This window comes from Ascidia mentula, chromosome 4 (genome assembly GCF_947561715.1).
Source record: "Ascidia mentula chromosome 4, kaAscMent1.1, whole genome shotgun sequence".
Lineage (NCBI taxonomy): Eukaryota > Metazoa > Chordata > Ascidiacea > Phlebobranchia > Ascidiidae > Ascidia > Ascidia mentula.
Genome location: NC_138569.1, coordinates 13,789,157 through 13,808,640, shown reverse-complemented (window position 1 = coordinate 13,808,640; position 19,484 = coordinate 13,789,157). Strand labels below are relative to the sequence as shown.

The 19,484-nt window shown below is 36.3% G+C and overlaps 3 protein-coding genes across 3 annotated transcripts; 2 read left to right on the top strand and 1 right to left on the bottom strand.

Annotated features, from left to right (window-relative positions):
- Nucleotides 1-117: 117 nt before the first annotated feature.
- LOC145898670 (alpha-crystallin A chain-like) lies at nucleotides 118-2,693 on the bottom strand. The gene is made up of 4 exons (XM_082987216.1): nucleotides 2,454-2,693; nucleotides 1,657-1,806; nucleotides 1,090-1,267; nucleotides 118-415 (listed from the first exon to the last, which is right to left on the bottom strand). The coding sequence occupies exons 1-4, from the start codon at nucleotides 2,562-2,564 to the stop codon at nucleotides 246-248; spliced, it is 609 nt and encodes a 202-aa protein (XP_082843342.1). The 5' UTR covers nucleotides 2,565-2,693; the 3' UTR covers nucleotides 118-245.
- Nucleotides 2,694-3,715: 1,022 nt separating this feature from the next.
- Nucleotides 3,716-7,558, top strand: LOC145897592 (uncharacterized). The gene is made up of 9 exons (XM_082985945.1): nucleotides 3,716-3,767; nucleotides 4,122-4,302; nucleotides 4,370-4,520; nucleotides 4,592-4,716; nucleotides 4,995-5,161; nucleotides 5,235-5,391; nucleotides 5,597-5,738; nucleotides 5,796-6,444; nucleotides 6,604-7,558. Exons 2-9 carry the CDS (start codon nucleotides 4,130-4,132, stop codon nucleotides 7,113-7,115), a joined length of 2,076 nt encoding a protein of 691 aa, XP_082842071.1. The 5' UTR covers nucleotides 3,716-3,767; nucleotides 4,122-4,129; the 3' UTR covers nucleotides 7,116-7,558.
- A 1,688-nt stretch (nucleotides 7,559-9,246) lies between these two features.
- LOC145899602 (uncharacterized) lies at nucleotides 9,247-18,268 on the top strand. Its single transcript, XM_082988460.1, has 22 exons — nucleotides 9,247-9,409; nucleotides 9,568-9,617; nucleotides 10,511-10,567; nucleotides 10,699-10,738; nucleotides 10,794-11,159; nucleotides 11,233-11,361; nucleotides 11,436-11,520; nucleotides 11,803-11,890; nucleotides 12,266-12,382; nucleotides 12,465-12,677; nucleotides 14,009-14,167; nucleotides 14,439-14,555; nucleotides 14,845-14,967; nucleotides 15,083-15,208; nucleotides 16,081-16,249; nucleotides 16,500-16,643; nucleotides 16,817-16,966; nucleotides 17,111-17,161; nucleotides 17,244-17,373; nucleotides 17,441-17,552; nucleotides 17,665-17,802; nucleotides 17,946-18,268. The coding sequence occupies exons 1-22, from the start codon at nucleotides 9,280-9,282 to the stop codon at nucleotides 18,138-18,140; spliced, it is 2,889 nt and encodes a 962-aa protein (XP_082844586.1). The 5' UTR covers nucleotides 9,247-9,279; the 3' UTR covers nucleotides 18,141-18,268.
- The last annotated feature ends 1,216 nt before the right edge of the window (nucleotides 18,269-19,484 follow it).

Sequence of the window (19,484 nt, the reverse complement as noted above, 5' to 3'; positions counted from 1 at the left end):
TAAGTCTTTCTAGCCTCAACCTATTATACGTTTTGGCTTAAATTCAAAATTCATGCTGCAACGTTGGGGAACACCCCTATTTGCTGAAATATTTATTTAAAAAAAAAACACTTCATGCCTCAGTGAGATATTTTATTGTGATTAAGCACCATATACCAGGTTTCTTTAAATTTTATTTGTTAGTCTGGCCAATTTTTCACGTATTTCGCTTCCGCGTCACATTTTTACAAACAACGTAAAAAGCATCATTTTGTTGGTGATGTGGTGCTCTTGCTTTCACTGCTACTTGCGTCCTCCGTAACATGCTGTACTGGAAGCAGTTTCGGACCTGTTATCGCATCTTTCTTAAATGGTGCCTCGATAGTTAAAAATCCATCTTGTGACAGAGAAGAAGTTACAGTGAGAGGGTCCACATCTGTCGCAATAAAATAAATTACACAATAGGAAGGGTGGAAAGTAAAAATAGTTCTTACCGGAACGATTAACTTACGGAAAAAAGAGACAATCATAAAATACAGAAAACATTTGTGTTTGTTTTTCTGAGGATTTGTTTGTTTCGTAAGAGTTCAATTGTCAACAAAACTACAGCAAACACACAACGCCGGGGTCCATTTAATCATTACCGCGGATAAAGAGGAATACGTGACAAACTACACAAAACATACTTATACAAAACATACTTATACTCGCCCTTTTTGCCTTCGAAAACACATTAAAAAAATCCTCGATTTCTCTTATAAAGCACAAACCAACCAAAATATTGGGGGGACTGGTTCTCTACGATCCCTCCGGAATTTACGCCCATGTTATATGGTAAAAGATTCATCTACACTTTATTATTTAACTGTTCAATGATGGACGGTGATCGGTTAGAAAATAATAACTTTAGCATGCGCGTAAGTAATGTATTAATGTAATAATGTAACGCTAATTTTTGCAGCACCATACATCATAGAAAAAGTATATTAGTAAATAGAATGTTTGTGTCATTGTTTTTGTTAAAAATAGCTATTACTATGTCCTTTTTGTAATCCATTCATTGCCCTTTTTTGAAACGTTCCTATGAGTTAGCTAAACTATATTAGTTACTTGATGGTATGGTGTATTTTCTCGTAAAATCTCTGGAAACTACTCCGTGGTCATCTTCTTTTGCCTCATGTTTTCCGCGCACTTCGACAAAGCCCCCAATTGTTTTGACAGAGATTTCTTCTGGTGAAAAATGTTTGACATCCAAGCTGATTGTAAACTTATCCTTGTCATTGGAAACCTGTGAAAATAATTGTTCTAACAATAAATTTAACCAAGTGCCTAAATCTCAAGCAATTTTCATTTTAGCACAACTTTTGTCCTTTTTGTTTTGTCTTCTGACAGTAATATAATAGGGACAGTCCAAGAAATAGGTTCATTATGTTTTTAATCCCTGCGCCCTTTCAGCATTTTGCTCCGCCCACATAAAGGTTTACTATTACTGTATGGTCTAAGCGTTTAGTAACTACAAGATGTAATTGCCATTGTAAAAGGCCTTCGATATAAAAATGTAACTTGTTGTGATCACTATTCGATGATATTCGAATAGCAGCACACAAATATAAGCAACAGCTAGGCTGTAAGGAAATATAATCAACTCAACACTTAAATTTAAATTATTTTGGCAACCTGGGAAAGTCCTCCACTCAGTTGCCTGGTAAGCATGGGTGGTGGAACATTTGTCATCGTAGTGCTGGGTTGGCGATTGGCCCAAGGATCGCGAAATAGCCTTTGTCGTTGTAATTCAAAATTGAGATCATTTGCAGGCATACCGAAGTCCTAAAAATGAAAGTTAATAGCCATCAAGTGGTACAACAATGCGACAACATGTAAGTTATAGAAACAATCTTTTAATCGCCGACTAGTTAATTGTAGTAGAGTTGTTCCTAATTGGAAACTCTGTTTGCACGTTTTACCGAAAAATTTAATGAAACGAAAATTTTAGTTTCGGTTTCCCTATGTACTTCCGTCACATAATTGTTTTTCGCTTTTATAAGAGCTTGTTTTCATTACTTTTTCAAGACAAATTTTCGTTTGAGGTTTAGCTAAGTGACCGGACACATTTGGCAATTTTCCTGGGTTGAAGCTTTTTGATCATTTTGCCAAGGGTCGAATCAAATAGTTCGTGCTATATTGACCACTTTATATTATTGCAAAATAAAAATAAAACTATCAAACAATATTTGGTAAATGTTATAGGCCAACCAAAAGAAGCAATTTTACGTTATCCTATAAATCTCAGAAACAGAATCACTTGAATATGACACAAAATAAAAAGACCGACACTGCATATAAGTGGTAACTGTAACAATCAACCACAAAAAAATGACCGTACTACTGTTCCCTTAGTTTTTTCCGAATCTAGCCCTCTGGTTGGCATTATTCACTAACTTCTGCTAGTTTCATTGAATTCAAAATGACCGTACCTGATCAAAAAGTCTGGATGTTGGCCAATCATTAAAGGGTTCCCATGCAGCTTGCCTGTAGTAAGGACTGATATGTACATGACGTTCGCTACGTTGACGTTGTTCCGACATGTTTACTCAAATGTTTAATGCAAAATTGGCAATCACAATATTATCAGCAAATCGATAGTCTCTCTGTAACACAGCTTTTGAGTGCAAGTCGAACTTGCGAGAAACAATCTGATGCTGCCAGTCTTCTTATCGTGCAAACCGCGGCCTTATCCTGTTGCTCAAAGCAGAGCTGATCTCATACAGCTGTTGCGTCACATATCTCCTTTGGTGCCAGACGACCTATCGACAGTCGAAGTATGGTTGAGACGATTCATTTATTTGATTGACACCTTTCATCACTCTTTAAATTCAAATTGTTGTGGATGATTCAAAAAATTACAATACAATTGCAAAAGTCCTCAATATAACTTTGAATATATTTTTGTTTGGTTACGTGTTTACGAAACCACACAGCCATAAACTTGTGTTATGGCTATCAACATCTTCGCAAATTACGAATATAATTTTATGTTTTTCATGTTTACATTTTTTATTTTCACTTTATCGACGGCTAATTATTGTCATTTTGTTTTTCTCAGCTTCAGACTTTAAACATGAAGTTAATCTTAAAAATTGATTGTTGCTATATTTACCACGGCGAGTTAACCCATCTGGTTACTACAATTTAATACTAGTTAAAAACAAGGTTTCATTTTCCTCGTTTTCGACAAAATAATAACAGATCACGGCAAGAAAATCATTGATCAATTTACAGATTGCTTGTATCGCTGTATATGGCTTGTGTATTAATCTATGGCCTCAAGAATAGTCTGTTGTAAAATAGCCACGCTCGTTGCTTTGTTGTATCTGATGACAGGTAATCGCCCATATTCGCTCAGCAACAGAAAGGGGAATAAGGAACCAAAATAACCGTACCCCTTTAGTTTTGGTTTTTGCCAGCCCTGTGACGTTGCATATCACGTGAAATTATCCAAGCGTGCATATTCATGCGCGTAATCACCTCCCATCAATTCTAATTACCAGGAGGAAAAAAATATTTATACTTAAACGAAATGGTTAATAATAAAGATTTAATTCTAAAAATGCATATGTGTGGGCAGCAATCTACTCAAAACAGTAATAAAACTATCGCGCTGGTATTGTCACGTGACACATGTAACGAAGCGTAAAGTCGCCATTTCCTCTTGTGGCTTCCCAATGAAAATTTGAATTCGAACTAGAAAGAAGTTGTGTTTGGAAGCAGTAGTATTAAAGACAGTTCAGGTGGGGAACGTTTTACGAAATATAAGGCAATTGTTAATGAAAAGGAACAGTGTCGCTCAGAATAACTTGTGATTGCAGATTGTAACTGAAAAAGCAAACAGTTAGTCTGTTTGATGCGAGTTTTTTTGCTTGTCAGTATGTCTTTATGACGTCATCGACTGGCAGGGTGGTTGTAACATTTTTCTCAAAGGGTGAAAAATTTAAAATAAAACATCAGAACTAAGGGAAAACTTGTATTAGAAATTATTACTTATTTTTTGAGAATTCAGTCCTAGTTAAATTGATTTATTTATTCTATTAAAAGGTGGTTGCTAAACACTTCCAATACTAACAACACATTATTTATTTCAAAAGAAAATAGTATGGTTGTGTCTGCAAGTGAGAGCTTATCTGGAATTAAGATGGCATGTCACTCAAGCCGATATGCCCCATCAACTAACATGACTGCACGGGAGTTATGTGAAAATGATGACCTTGCCACTTCATTGGTGCTTGACCCATACCTTCAATTTACAACACACAAAATGAACACAAGGTAATTTGACAGTTTTTTAAAAATAATAAGTATACTGTGCACTGTAGATAAGAATTGTTTTGTACAGGTTTCGGCCAGTGAAGGGGCGTGCAGAAGATCTGACAAGTGCTTTGGATCGTTTTATGGCAACAGGTGATTACAGCATTGCTTACAACAGAATTGTGTCTGGGGACTGGACAAGAAGTCACTTTCTGAATAAAAGTTCAAAGCAAAAACAGGTTCGTGTAATGTGGTAGTAATTTTTGTGCTTGTGTGTTAGCACCCTCCATGTTTGTGCTCCTTTTCAAAGGTGTTTAAGGATCATGTAAATCGTTATCTTGGAATGTTCCATCCTGCTTGTGGATTTGTTATAGAACACTGCAACAGATACACACTCGAAGATGGAGGGGCTAAAATAGTTGCTACCAAAGATTGGTATGTAATCTGATCTGTTTTGGGTGCACTAAAACAACAAACTACATAGTTTTACTTAATTTGTGTTTTTTTGCTTGCAATGCTACAAGATATATTTAAACAAATATGTGCATTTCTTAACATATAAACCTGTATAGCATATCTTGTAAGTTTTTATTGTTGTAATATGTAGTAACAACCACTGGCACTAGAGAAATTAAGTTTTATCTGTTTTTAAACATTAAGGCGAAACAAGCTTGTGCTTGCACTACATTTTATTGACTTCAAATTTTTTGTAGGTACAAGAATGAAAAAATGAGTTTATTGGTTGGATGTATTGCGGAATTAACACCAGAAGAGGAGGCCACATTGTTAATTCCTGGCAGGAATGATTTTAGTGTGATGTTTTCTACCAGAAAAAATTGTGCACAATTATGGTTGGGACCAGCATCTTTTATTAATCATGGTACAACATATTGCCATTATGTTGATAGTTCTTGGGTAGTTATTTCATAATCAAATGAAATGTTGGTTTGCAGATTGTAGACCAAATTGTTGTTTTGTTTCAACTGGACGAGATACAGCATGTGTCCGAGTATTGAGAGACATACAGCCCGGAGAAGAAATAACTTGCTTTTATGGAGAGTCCTTTTTTGGGGATAAGAATTGCTTCTGTGAATGTGAAACATGTGAAAGGTAACACATTGTTAGACTCGTAGGCGTAGAGTTTTGCACATCACCGGGAGTGCAGCAAAAATAAAATACTGATGTCAGAAGGTTGCACACCATAATATACAATTTATAGCATCATCCATGTTAGCAAAAAGGTCGGGGGTGTGCGGCACCTCAGCACCCCTGTACTCTCGGTGTTTGCACCATGTTACTCTTCATTTATTTGCAGACGCAAAACTGGAGCCTTCCGCCCAAAAGGGGGACCTGCATCTTCATCTGATATACCAATGACGTTTCACAAAAAATACGGCCTTCGAGAAACTGACAAAAGGCTTAATCGATTATTAAGAAAAAACTCTTATGGTGCAAAGGTAATATGCTAGGTGGTCCATAAGTGATTTGTTGCTAAACACAAACTTATTTTGTAGTATGGAGTGATGCAGTATGAGGCAGATGGGAAATTTATCACAAAACAGTTTGCTGGTACCAGAGAGTCATCACCTGTTTCTAGTGAATTTTCTGTCAGCTCTGAAGACAGTTCTGAATACTTTACCTGTTCCAGTGAAAGCAACAGTTACATGGACTCGGATTTAGCTTCCAACTCTTCTGAAGATAGTGTTAAACATCATAGTTTGGACACATACGTAAAAGATGCCAAGAGTGTCCTTGAATCACATCTAGATCCGGGCAAAAAGAGCTTTGTTAAAACATCGAAAAAGCGAAGTGTTGCTCGAAATCTGAGGAGCGGAAAAAGGATTAGAGTTGATAAGGTGTACGCAAATTTGTTTGACCCATTTTGCAATGAAGCTTTGGATGAATCCTCAGTCAGTTATGTTGCTTCCGTTCCAAACAATCGGAGAAAAAATTCTGCACCTATGAAATTTCCAGGCACCACTAACACAGCTGTAACACTGGTTTCAAAAGGACTAAAATTTGATGCCATTTCCTCTCCACTGGCAGCCAGCAATAGCTGTGAATCAACCAAACCCGATACCACTAAAACTCTTTCACCTTCAAACATACGTCGAAGTCCTCGGTTTGTGGTTTCCAAGGAAATTAACCAAAAGTATCAGAAAGGTAAAATTTTACATGCTTTTGTAAGAAATTGTCTCACCATGCAACAAGTTATATTTTACACATATGGCAATATAGTAGATAATCTCTTAGTAATCTAAATTTGTTTATTTAATTGCAAAAAAAGGTTTTGAAATGTTTATAACATTACCTCATTCACAGAACAGGAATCGAAGGAAAAATTGGTAACTGGTCAAGACTTCTCCTGTAGTGTATCAAATCATCCAATGAAACAAAATGTACAATCCCGTAATGTATGGGTTGATACAGGGTTACTGGAAACTTGTGAAAACGTCAATAGACCCTCTGTGTTGGCATGCAGAAGAAATCAATGTTATGGTCTTGGTTTATCAAGTTCGAATAAAAACCGTTGGATTCAACATCCAACCGAAATGGAATCTTTGCTTCTTCCCTTAAGCTCCAGTCCACCACTGAAAGTTTGTGAAGGCGGAAAATATGACTTGCTCAATGAAAAATCCTTGACTGCACCCATACTATATGACTTAAAAAAGTCTGAGAAGACTGTCAATGGTATTCCCAAGTTGACGCTCCGGCGCAGGAATCCATCCAGATATACTTTGCGTGGAGGCAAACACAGCCCTAAAAAAGTGCCCACCAAGCGATTGCGGTTGATTGTCGGGACCGAGTCTATTAACATAGATTTAAACCAATAATTGGGAGTTGTTTGCGTTCTGCTGAAACTAATCGAATCCAGTTCCTTTTCCGAGGACACTCATTTTGTAATTTCGTTGCTAAATCACTGTTACTACTTGTGTACAAAAAAAAACATTTTTGATTCACTGTAAAACATATGCAAGAATGTTATATAACGTCATTAATCATGTGCTATTGCGGTAGCCTACGTAGCTTATTTATTAAGTTCATTGTTTCGATATAAATTTGATGTTGCTGTCGCAAAATTTTCACCTATGTTGTGCCGTGACCATGGTCTGGTAAATCGCATGTGACAGAACGCTAAACCAAACTAATTTTTGTCCACAATACGTTTTGTTGTGGGATTCGTTTGCTGAACTTTCTTTGTTGGTTTATTTTTTGTTTTAAACAATGTTGTCCGGTGTGATGTTTTTTTTGTCGCTAGTAAAACTCTCGACTGTTACATTGTGGAGCAGGAAAAAAAGGGTCGTTTAAGTTAAGTTTATTTTAGTGACCTGTATACATTGTGCCAAAAAGTTATTACGGTGGATGCCTTAAAGAGTCTCGAAACAAACTAAAATGCGTTGTTATTACATATCTTTTGTCAGAAACATTTGTGAGAACCGGAGGTAAACATACCTTTAGGGGTTGACGAATCCCAGAATATACAGTTCAAAGGAATGAAATGTAGAAAGCAATGTCGGCCAAGCGCGCCCCACCCATATACCGATAAGAATACCTAATCCTGGCCACGAATTCCCATGCAAAAAGTGCTGTTGCAAAAAAAATTTGGCAGAAAAACTCTTGTCAAATTTTCATGAGTAACGGTAGCAGTACGCAGGCCAACGCATTCTTAACAAAATGTCATGACGAAGCACACAATACATTTGCATGGCTCCCGTTTTCGAGTAGTGGTTTACAACCTTTCAATAGTCACGGATCCCTTTTATTTTACTATATCCCTTGGACTCACGTTAATTTATTAGGAATGTGCCGGACCGAATCCGAATATTTGTTGGAATTTTGCAAGTAAAATAGATTGAACTAAACAAACACAAGAGAAAATTTGGCGCACAAATGAAACGAAAGTGGAATTATGTCTCGACAGCTAAATTCAAATCGTTATTTTCCAGTGAAACCAGCGTCCTTCTTTCGAAAAATATAAAAAAATTCACGTCAATGAATATACGGGTTTGGTCCGGATGCGGTCGATGTTGAGTCTAGGAATCTTTTCTGTAGTCAGAATTGAACCAAATTTTTTTAACATACAAAACAACAAAATCGGAATACAGGAATATAACTAATATTCGTAAATCTTAATGAAAAGGCTGTTCTTGTTTCTTTACAATCGCTGCGGCCATAGGCGTCGATTTAGGGGTGACTGGGATGACAAGTCACCCCTCACAAACAAACCAAACAGGGGTGACAACGTGTGTATTGTCACTCCTGAATTTCGTTTGAATTAAAAATTATTTTAAGAGAAACCACATACACTATTATACTATTTAAGGTAGTTTCAAACAACCTGTACTTACTAACACCATCACATTTATGACAAACACAAGTGTCTCGTGGATTGTTACGAAGCGCAGTGGTTGTTGTAGCATATATAATGGTAAGAATCGGCATTGTTGCGTAATAGATTTGTATGTCACTTCATAATTGCTAAATCTGCAATAGACCGAGTGAAACAAAAATGTGCCGTTTTCATTAAGGGGGTCCGGAATTAAAGTGTTTAAAACTCAGTGCTACAGCAACCTGATTCGGTGGAAAACAGAGTGACACGAAACGGAATTCGCGTCGTCTGACGAAATGATTTTTGCACTTTTCTAAAACCTGGAAAAGTCACCCTTAATATTTTACAATGCGTTAAAAAATCGACGCATATGGCGGCACCCCATTAGGTAACCTCAGTTTTATTTTATTGTTTATTGTGAGTTGTAAGTTTTCTGTGTCAATTATGACGTCATGGAGAGGGTCAAATTTGATTGGATCGCATTTTATAATGCCGAGAACGTGGGCGCTTCTTGCTTTGAGCGAGTAAATGTTTATGCAGCAAGCCGGTGTGCGTTTGGTTGTAGTAAGTTCGAAAAAATATTTGGGGTCTAATTAGTTTTGCATAAAAGTTATTTTATTTCATGTTTTAGGCTTCACTATTAATATAGGAATTAAAAACAAGAAAACATGTCGGACATAAATCCAAAAAAATTGAAAGTGGTGGAGTTAAAAAGTGAATTGGAGGCAAGAAACATTCAAATTGGTAAAGGTCTAAAGAAAGCTGATCTTGTAGCAATGCTTATGTCAGCCTTGGAAAGTAAGTTGTTTTCATAGTTTTAGTAATCTTATATTTTAGGCATTTGAGAATTGCAACTAAATTCATTTGGTTGTTAGGCATCATAGCATTTTTGATTGTCTTGGTGCTAATCGACTAAATAAAGTTGCATCAATTATGACACATTAAATTGTTTGTAGGCGAGGTTGGACCACTGTCGGAATCAATGCTCAGCGAAGGCGATGCTGAAGTAAGTTTGTATAGGCTATATTATATAATGGTGGTCATATGGGGGTGAGAAGCGTGCAACCTGCAGTGAATGTTGTTTGCATAATAAGAGTGCAGCTTGATCCACAAACATATTTTTTGATAAAGATATAAACGAATTGTTGTCAAATTTGCATTTAAACAAGTCCATCATTTGCATCAGGACCTCAGCAAAACAAATATGGTTTGATAATTGTCTAGTAAGTCTGTTGTTGTACAATAGTGACAATATAGACTCACACTGATATCAAATCCCCTATACAATGTGTATACATTTTCCAGTAGGACTTCATCATCCAGTTTTTCTAAATTAGTGAGAGTAAAATTTAAATACATAAAAATGTTTTTATCACAAAGTCTGTTAGAATTTCGACAGTTGTCTGTGGTCCAATTGAACCAGGATGTATTTGGTTCAAATATCTCTGTCATACACTATGTCAACCAGTGGTTATGAACATAGGACCTGTTTTCAGGGATTGACAGATTGGTGTTTTGGAAAATAGAACCAACCTGTCAAGCACAAATATATACAAATGTTTTGACTATGGCATGTGCCAAGGTTTAGGTAACAGTAATGCAGGGAATTACAATATATACTTATTTCAGACATTGTTCTGTGGGAATTTTTCAGTGTTATTATATGGAATTACAAAACAGTCATCTTAATCGAAATTATGTGGTTTGCTTAATATGTTAAATTCTAAACTTATTTTAGCAAAAAATGGTTATGTAGTTTCTTTTGGAAAATTGGTACCATTAAGGGCGTAGTGAATGCAAAATCCATCATATCACACTTTGCAAAACCAAATAATTTTGTCCTGTAAATATGATTTCTATCAAACAACCCCACCGCAAAGTAACCCTTGTTATGTAAAGGCAGAGGAATTTGCAACTGAAAGCGCTGAAAGTCAGGATGAAGCAGCACCATCACAGGTAAAAAACTAGTTTGTATATACATACCATATAGTTTAACAAATGAGGAATTTTTCAACATGCTGCCCCAGGTCACTTTATCTTGGCTGCTGCATATTTCTATTGTTTGTTGCAATTGGTGATTTTTTTAGATTGCAGAGGAAAATGTCACACCAGCAGCAGAAATTGAAGGTATGTAAGGTATTTAATTCATTTGAATAAGCATGAACAAGTGAAATTGTTACAGAGACTCAACCAAGCCCTGAACCAGAAGTTGTTCCACAAGCTGAATCCAACTGTGGAGAAACTGAAGTTAAGACTCTAGAAGATGAGCCTGTTCCTGCTGAGGCAGAATGCCAACAATTACCATCCCAGGATACAGCAACAAGTGAAGAATCACAACCTTCCGCAGAAGATCCAGTGCCTGATGAAGAACCCAAATCTGAAGAGGCAGTGGCAGAAACAGATATGGAGGATACTAACGCAGCTACAAATGGCACAGAAGAAAATGATAAAACACAGGATACAGCTATGGATGGAATTGAAGAAGAAGAAGAAAAAGAAACCAAGTTGAGCGAAATACAAAATGATGACAACAAGGATGCCAGTACAGGTTATTTATTGTGCTATTAAGTGTGTTTTAAAACCTTAATGGAAAGTATTCAAAATCATTCAAAATATCATAGAAGCAACAGATGCTGATCAAGTTGAAATGCCTGATGTGTCCAGTGAGATTGAACAGGATGATGTAACTACAGCAAATGAAATGGAAGCAAATAACACTTCTGATACCAAAGAGAAATCAGAAGAAGAAGGTATAAATTTTTCTGGGTGATTTAGTTGTCTTATATATAACCCTAATGTAATTATCTCCACAATATTTTGCCAGACAAAAAGCAGGAAAACAAAGATATGGACAATTCCCAGCGCAAAAGACGCCATGATGATGACAGAAGACAAAGATATGAAGATAGGTAAACCCTTGTGTTGGTTATGTGCATATTACAGAAAATTCAAGTATGTCTGTTAAAGAATGTTTTTCATTTAGGGCATTTGAATATTATTTTATTGATTTAAGTAAGGTTGTTTTGATGTTGCATTTCTTGCTATAATGCGAAGACTCCGGCGACTTGAAATGATTCTAGTTGCTTTGCGTTGTCGAAAATACAACAATCTGTAAAAAGATGACTGGCGAAGATGTCTATGGCATATTTTGCTGTAATTATATGATCATAAGTTGTATGATATAATTACAGGTATGTTCCACCACCAGAAGAGCCAGAAGAAGAGTTTGACGACACACTGGTTGTTCTTGACAATTACAACTGTGATATGAACATAAAGGTACAACAAACATTAAAAAAAAAATTTTTCACTTATTTCATATAAAATGTAATACTGACATCATGGGCGTATCCAGACCCCACTACACAATTGCGCAAGCCAGGAAGCCACCGTTTATGTGACAATTGGCCTGAACACCGGCTTTCTTATTTTGCGATTCTCTACCACAATTAACCTTGGTTTACATCTCGTGGAATCATGGAATTCCCCAAAAAAATTTATACTCCCCCATCTTTAAAAAATCCTGGATACACCTATGACTGATATATAAAAATATATAACATTTCCAATAGATTGATATACTGATGCAAAGTCAATGTCGAATTATAGACCAGATTTTTTTGGGGGGGTAAAACACCTATGCTTGTTTTTCAGCTTAATCGTGACCGCCTCAATGCTCAACCCCTGACTTTGGAGGGATTTGCCTACCTGTGGGCAGGTGTGAAAGCAACTTATGGTTTTTCCAGTGGCAAAATATGCTTTGAATGCAAGGTAAGTCTTGTTAATTGCACTGTTGTTTAGGCCCTCCCTTTCTTCTCTTTGTAATAAATTGCTTTGGATATGTTTCATGAAGATTGCAGAGGAGCAATCCGTGAGACACCTTCCGTCTGATGAGACACACCCCCATGTAGTGAGGATTGGTTGGTCAACAAGGCTCAACTCCTTCATGATAGGTGAAGAGGAAAACTCGTTTGGATTTTGTTCCACTTCCAAAGCTGTACACAATGGAACTTGTGAAAACTATGGTGAAAGCTTCAAAGAAGGGGACATCATTGGCTGTTACTTGGTATGTTTAGAAAAAAATGCAACAATGCACACAATAGGGGTCAGTTTACTTTTTCCTGAGTAATAATTGTTATAGTAGTGGAGTTTGTCTGTGATCCACACTAAAGTTTATTATTCTGGAATTTGAAGGCAAACACCCTTAAGGGGTTAAAAGCCAATCAATCTCTTCTGTCTTTCTTCTAGTATTTAATTATCTCAGTCTTCCAATTAATATGGACAATTATTCTTGTTAAAACCTGTTTACTAGACACAAGGTAGGCAAAGTAAAACTTCAATCCTTTTCACATGCATATTGACATGGCAATTAATTAGAATACTATAATACTTGCAAAATGAAAAATGTTTAGAACGGAAATGACAAAGCCATTGGGATGTGTGAACAGTTTTTGAAAACACTAGTAACATTTGCATAGTCAAATTTGGGCCACCGCCATCAGAAACAATGTTTTTCCTGTAAATTACATACAACACACTGGTTGGCTCACTTGTGACATGACATAATAAAATAACCTTTTACACTAATGTTGGTAATTACAAATTTGTTGCAATAACATAGTTACACCTGATGTCAAATATGTTTGTTCATATATTTGGTTGTCTGGTAGTGAGTGTCCAACATAACAATTGTTGTGACTCAGTGAGCTTGTGTCAGTTTTCTGTGCCGAATAATTATGTTTTGGTCAAGTGCAATTTGTGTAGAAAATGGTAGCATAGAACAACCCACTATAAAGCATAGAATAACCCACTATGTTATTGTCAGTACTATTGCATACTAACAACATTAGTACAATTGCTTCTGTTTGTTAACCACATTTCCATTTGGCTTTTGAAGGCCATACGTTAGTTTGTCTAAGTTTTTAGTGGGATTCTACATTCTTTTACTCCATCATTTATTGCAGAAAAAAATGTACTTGTGGTTAGTGCGCATTTCGACAGTGATTTTTTAAATCACGAAAGTTGCAAGAATTGCATTGGCGACATTATGGGAAAATATGTTTTCTGGGTTAAAATCTATTGAATTTCATGTGATACAAATAATTTCCCTATAAGCATCTTCAGAATCGCCTTGTTGTGTGAAAACAAACAAATTTGAATTAAGCTTCTAACCCTGAGTCAATCGTTAATTGCCTGCACCTGTTTGATAATTTTGAATCGTTGTGTCTTGCATGTCATTGGAACCAAGTTTAAAACAAAAGTATGTGATAAAGTCATAAACTCAATCAATCCTATTGTTCTATTAAAATGGCATTTTTGGATTCAGATAGTGTTGGATGAAATCCTCTGGGTTTCTTATTCTGAATTGCACATTCCTAGTTTTGTCTTTGTTTTTAGGATCTGACTGGAGAAGAATCGCTTACCATCAGCTACACAAAAAACGGCTCCTACCTTGGAGTAGCTTTTACACACGAAAAATCAAAACTAAATGATGAGGTACTCTTTCCACATGTTGCCAGTAAAAACACCACAATTCAATGCAATTTTGGACTAAAGGTAAGTCAGGCACATTAAACAGTCTAATTTTTTTTAAATAATGAGAGTACAGCAATAAAAAGAATAGAAAATTCTTACCACATATGACAGTGTACTTGCAACCAGATTGACAAAATACATACTACACAGCAAACAAGCGTATCACTGCAATTGGTGAGCCACAATACTTCCTGTGGTATTATATATGCTTTCAGAATGATTCGCACTGTTTGCATTGCAATGTGGTCTATTTCTTTCATGTAAAAAATGTACTTTTATTTGACTCATACAGGAGGCACCCTACTTCCCTCACCCTGAAGAATTAAATGATTATGTTTTTGTTTCCAACATTCCATTGGAAGAAAGGGTCCGTGGAATAAAGGGACCATCAGCAAGAAAAGAGTGCGAGGTAAAATGAGACATATCAAGCGATGTGTTGGAAATGTTTGCTCATATTGAATAAATAGTTTATTGCAATTCCTACAAGATGTATGATACTTGAATAAGAACTTTTTTTTTTAAATTTTCACATACATATTTTGTATTGTTAATGTGTCTCTGTGTAAAATTGTATTTGTGACTTTTGTGTTCAATGACCACTTTCAAGTTGCTACTGTTGCACAATTACAAATCTTTTTTATTGCTATTTGATGCACTGTTTTGACATGAAGCTATATTATATAAGTGTGTTGTTGCAGGTGTTAATGCTGTGTGGTCTTCCTGGTAGTGGAAAGAGTTACTATGCCAGCCAGCTTGCCAAAGAAAAGTTGGAAAAGAAGTATGAAATTCTTGGAACTACTGCCATATTAAAGAGAATGAAAGTAAGTGGCATCAAAATTTTTCTGCCCCACAAATTTGTTTGATCATACTTCTTTTGACGTTGTAAATACATTCATTTAACATGTTGCAAGGTTAATTTTTAATTTAATTTTTCAGGTCACTGGAATTGTTACCAAAAACAACAGATCATCCAATGAGATACTCATGCAGAATGCAACCAACTGTCTGAACCGACTCTTTCAAATGGCCTCCCGTAAAAGAAGGAACTATATATTGGACCAGGTAATTACCTCTCTTACTTAATTCCACAAAATTTAAGTTGCAGATTTGACAATCGGTGCACACACCAAAATCTGGTCAATGTTACACACATACACAAAAACACAAGCATGCAGACAGGTATAGACACACAAAGAACAGACATGCAATATTACACTAGAAATTCATTTTAAGCTCTAAACAAGAGCCATCGCTTAAAATTAGTAATAGTTTTTGTTTTCATTGTGATGATAATGTCTTGCATATTAAACATTCGAATATTTTTTGGATTTATGTATAATTTTCATGACTTTTACTGAAAAATTAATCAAAAAGAGAATAGTGCAATAACCACTTAATTAAGTAATATTTTTTATTGTGTGTTTTGATAATGTTTCTGAATATTGTTACCTGGCAGTGTTGAAATGTTGGTGTAATTGATTAATATGATGTTAATATCTATTTGCAGAAAATTATTTTCAATTATTTATTATCATTAATAAATTAAAATATTTTGGGCAATTAACAGGTCTGTTCATGTAATAATGTAGTATTTAAATTCAACATACTGTGTTGTTGTAGTTAGTGAAATAATTCATTGTGTGTAACATGTCATTGTGACTTACATTGCCAGAATTTTAATTAATTTTACACTTACTACACGCCACAAATGCCATTTAGCTATGCACACACGCACATAGACAGAACATACTGGTATCGTGCACACACATACAAACACACCACAAAGAAGCTGTTTGCAGGTAAGAGGTAAGTATGCATTATAGACCTTTTACTATGCCCTCCACAAGACTGATTTTACCATTATTTAATTTGCCAAACCTTAGCAATGATCTTGTTATTTTTCTTTCCACGTATTTATCACCCACGACAAATAGACAAATGTGTATTCCACTGCACAAAGACGCAATTTGCGTACGTTTGAGGGCTTTCAACGAAAGGCTGTTGTAATTGTACCTACTGACGAAGAATATAAAAGTCGTGTGGATAAACGAACTAAAGATGAGGGCTCAGAGATACCTGATATTGCTGTTTATGAAATGAAAGGTATTTTGGAAACATAACCTTCTGGGCAATGAGTCCACTTTTTCTCATTTGTTTGTATATAAAATATATTTTGGTGACATTAGCCAATACTGTTACATGTAAATTGGACACAGAATTGGCAAATGTCAACAGTAAACTGCAAGACAAATCTTTTTGATGTTTTGTAACACAGATGATTTGGCCAATGTCTTGCATTTGCTGTTTTAGTGTTATCTAAAACAGGCCCTAACAAAAATGATTTTAATTACAGCCAATTTTTCCTTTCCTAAAGTTGGGGATCTTTTCGATGATGTTGAATTTTCTGAGTTAGGAAAAGAGGAGGCCTCCAAGGTCATCGAAAAGTACCAAGAAGAAGCCAAGAAAATGGGCCCACCACCAGAAAAGCGATCAAGGGGTAAGTCTGTTCACCTCAATAGGTAAAATTAAACACTTACCTTGTGTAATTTCCTAGTAGGCGACCAAAAATGTTAATTCGAATAAACATGTTTTTTGTTGCCGGCAGTTACACATTTACCATGATTGCTGTAATGTGGTCATATGTTTTACCTGAAGGTGTTTATCGTTTAGGTTTTGACAACCGCAGAGGTGGGTGGAACAGTGGAGGTGGATTCAATGATGGAGGAATGATGCAAAGAATGCCATATAGAGGTGGAGCTCGTGGAAATTATGGGAATGGAAATTACAACCGCGGAAATCAAGGAGGATATGGTGGAAGAGGTTTGTGATATAGTGGAAAATTTTTTTTTAAATTAAAAAAATCTAGTTCTGCTTGGGATACTTTGAATTTGTTGGTGATCAAATTTTTGTGCCTGCATGGAGTGGAAATTTGTAGTAATATATAATTAAGTTTGCTTTTCTTAGGAGGATACAATGATCGCAGAAATTATGGGGGTGGATACAATAACAACAAAGGTAATACTTGCTGTGTTCTTGTGACAGTAAGAAACAAACAAAAGCGCAGTTGGTCAATTCAACCAATTGTATCAATTTGTAGGAAGTTGGTCACAAAACAGAAACTATGGAGGGAGAAATAACCAAAGTGGAAACCGTGGAGGTTATGGCGGAAACAGAAATATGTCTGCAGGGATGGGGGGTGGAGCTGGATATAACCGTTATGATCAAGGGTATGTAACACGACTTAAAACTGGTTTGGAAGAAGTACTAAATGTGTAATTGAAACTGTGTTTGAAGCAACAACAGATATGGATCAAATCGTGGTGGGAATATGCAACAGAACCGCAACATGGGTGGTGGATACCAAAACCGCAATAACCAAGGACAACAAAACAGAAACCGAAATCAGGTGCGACCATTTTTTTGTAATGTCTGCTTTATTCTTTCTATCTTCACAAGCTATCCTTTGTATTGCAGAACTTATCAACTTTTAGTTTAACATTCAACCCTTGTTATTTTAGCAAAACAGTGGTTATGATTACCATCAAGCTTACCAACAACAAACGGCACAGTTGGCAGCAAGTGCGAACAACAACCAATCATCCCAAAATCAGTCAAGTAGTCAGTCCTACCAACAAGCATATGGTTCTCAGGGGCAGGTAATGATTCGAATAGAAGACATCATAACCTACGGAAGCAAAACCATTTTTGTGTAGTGTATAACAAGTTTAATATGAGATTTTTTGTGTCATTGCCGTAGTATTTGCTTGAAATCATGTTTTAAAAAAGGACCTGTTTTTAGGCCGACTACAGCCAGCAATGGGCACAGTACTACCAGCAACAGGCAGCCGCCCAACAACAACAACAACAGCAGCAGCAGCAGCAACAACAACAGCAAACAGCCGCAGTTGCTGCAGCTGCGGCCGCCGCACAGCAATACCAAAACTATTATGCCAACTACCAGCAAACATACGGCAGCGGGGCACAAACGCAGTGAAGTTGTCTGTTTTAGGGTAACCTGTAAATACCAACTCTCACTGCCTGGCTGCATCAACGGATCGTTCGTTGAGATTTCTTGCAGCGGTATATTGTTGTTACGAAGCTTCAGGTCATGCGCCGCAAGCGGTTTGTTTGATTTGTCTTCACTCGCGTTGTTTTTCGTTGATAAGAGAATGTGATACGCGATTCCTTTTTATTGTCATTCCGCAATTTTTGGAATTGAAATAAACTCGATGTATTTTAAATTTTTGCAAGACAGGTGACTGTTTTCAAACTAAGTTTCATGCTGCAGAAAGTTCTGGAAGTTGTTCCCCTAATAAAGAACGTGCAAAAGACAAAGCGGAGGTTATAACTCATCCAATTTGAATTGATTTATATTCCTGTTGCTAGGTAACTCGGTGAAGTGCAAAATTATGTGTTTCGGTCCGAAAAAAAAAATCTGCAAACATTTACGTTTATTAACATTTTTTTTCATAAAAAAACATTTATTCATAACCCCACAAATTATTGCAATCTCCAAACATTTTTGGGGCTTATTTTGATTACCCGTTCGTTTGAATGTGTGACAAGTCGAAGAATAGACAAATAAAGCATTGGCATCGATCATAATGAGGTTCAGAAATACGACAAACTATTTTTTTGTAAACGCAAGCCTCGGATAGTATGTGTCCTGTGTTTATCCGAACTATTGCGCCAACTTTTTAAAAACAAATACACCCATTTTATTCGGGTTTATTTATTTTACGTAGCAAACCAACAAAACATAAAAATGTCGATTTTTGTTAGATAAACTTTCATCGTTATGCTCCAACATTCAATTTACAACCAAACAAAAGCAAACATATTAAACTTGTCTTAAAACGCATTAAGCCGCCATACATTGAAACCCTATGCCCCCCATTATAAACACAGGTTAGGGGTGATGCGGTGCATACTTACGCCAATAAATGTTGGTACGCCGAGTTGCAAGCTTTTCTTTTGCATGAACAATCTTATACCATCGTATTATCGAATGAAATCAAACTTTAACCAATTCGGCCAAGGACGCTATGCGAAATTCAACGATAACTTACTCCATCCCGACCGGCGCCCGCCGCTCTTTTAAGCCGTCAGGTCATATGCATACGCGTCACACACTTTCGTCGATGAATGTTGGTACAAGCCGAGTCGCAAGCTTTTCATTTGCATAAACAATCATATACCATCCTACTATCGAATGAAATCAAACTGTAACCAATTCGGCCGAGGACGCTATGCGAAATTCAACGATAACTTACTCCAACCCGACCGTCGCCCGCCGTTTAAGCCCGACTGTGGTGTTTGTAGCCTATACAGTTGTGGG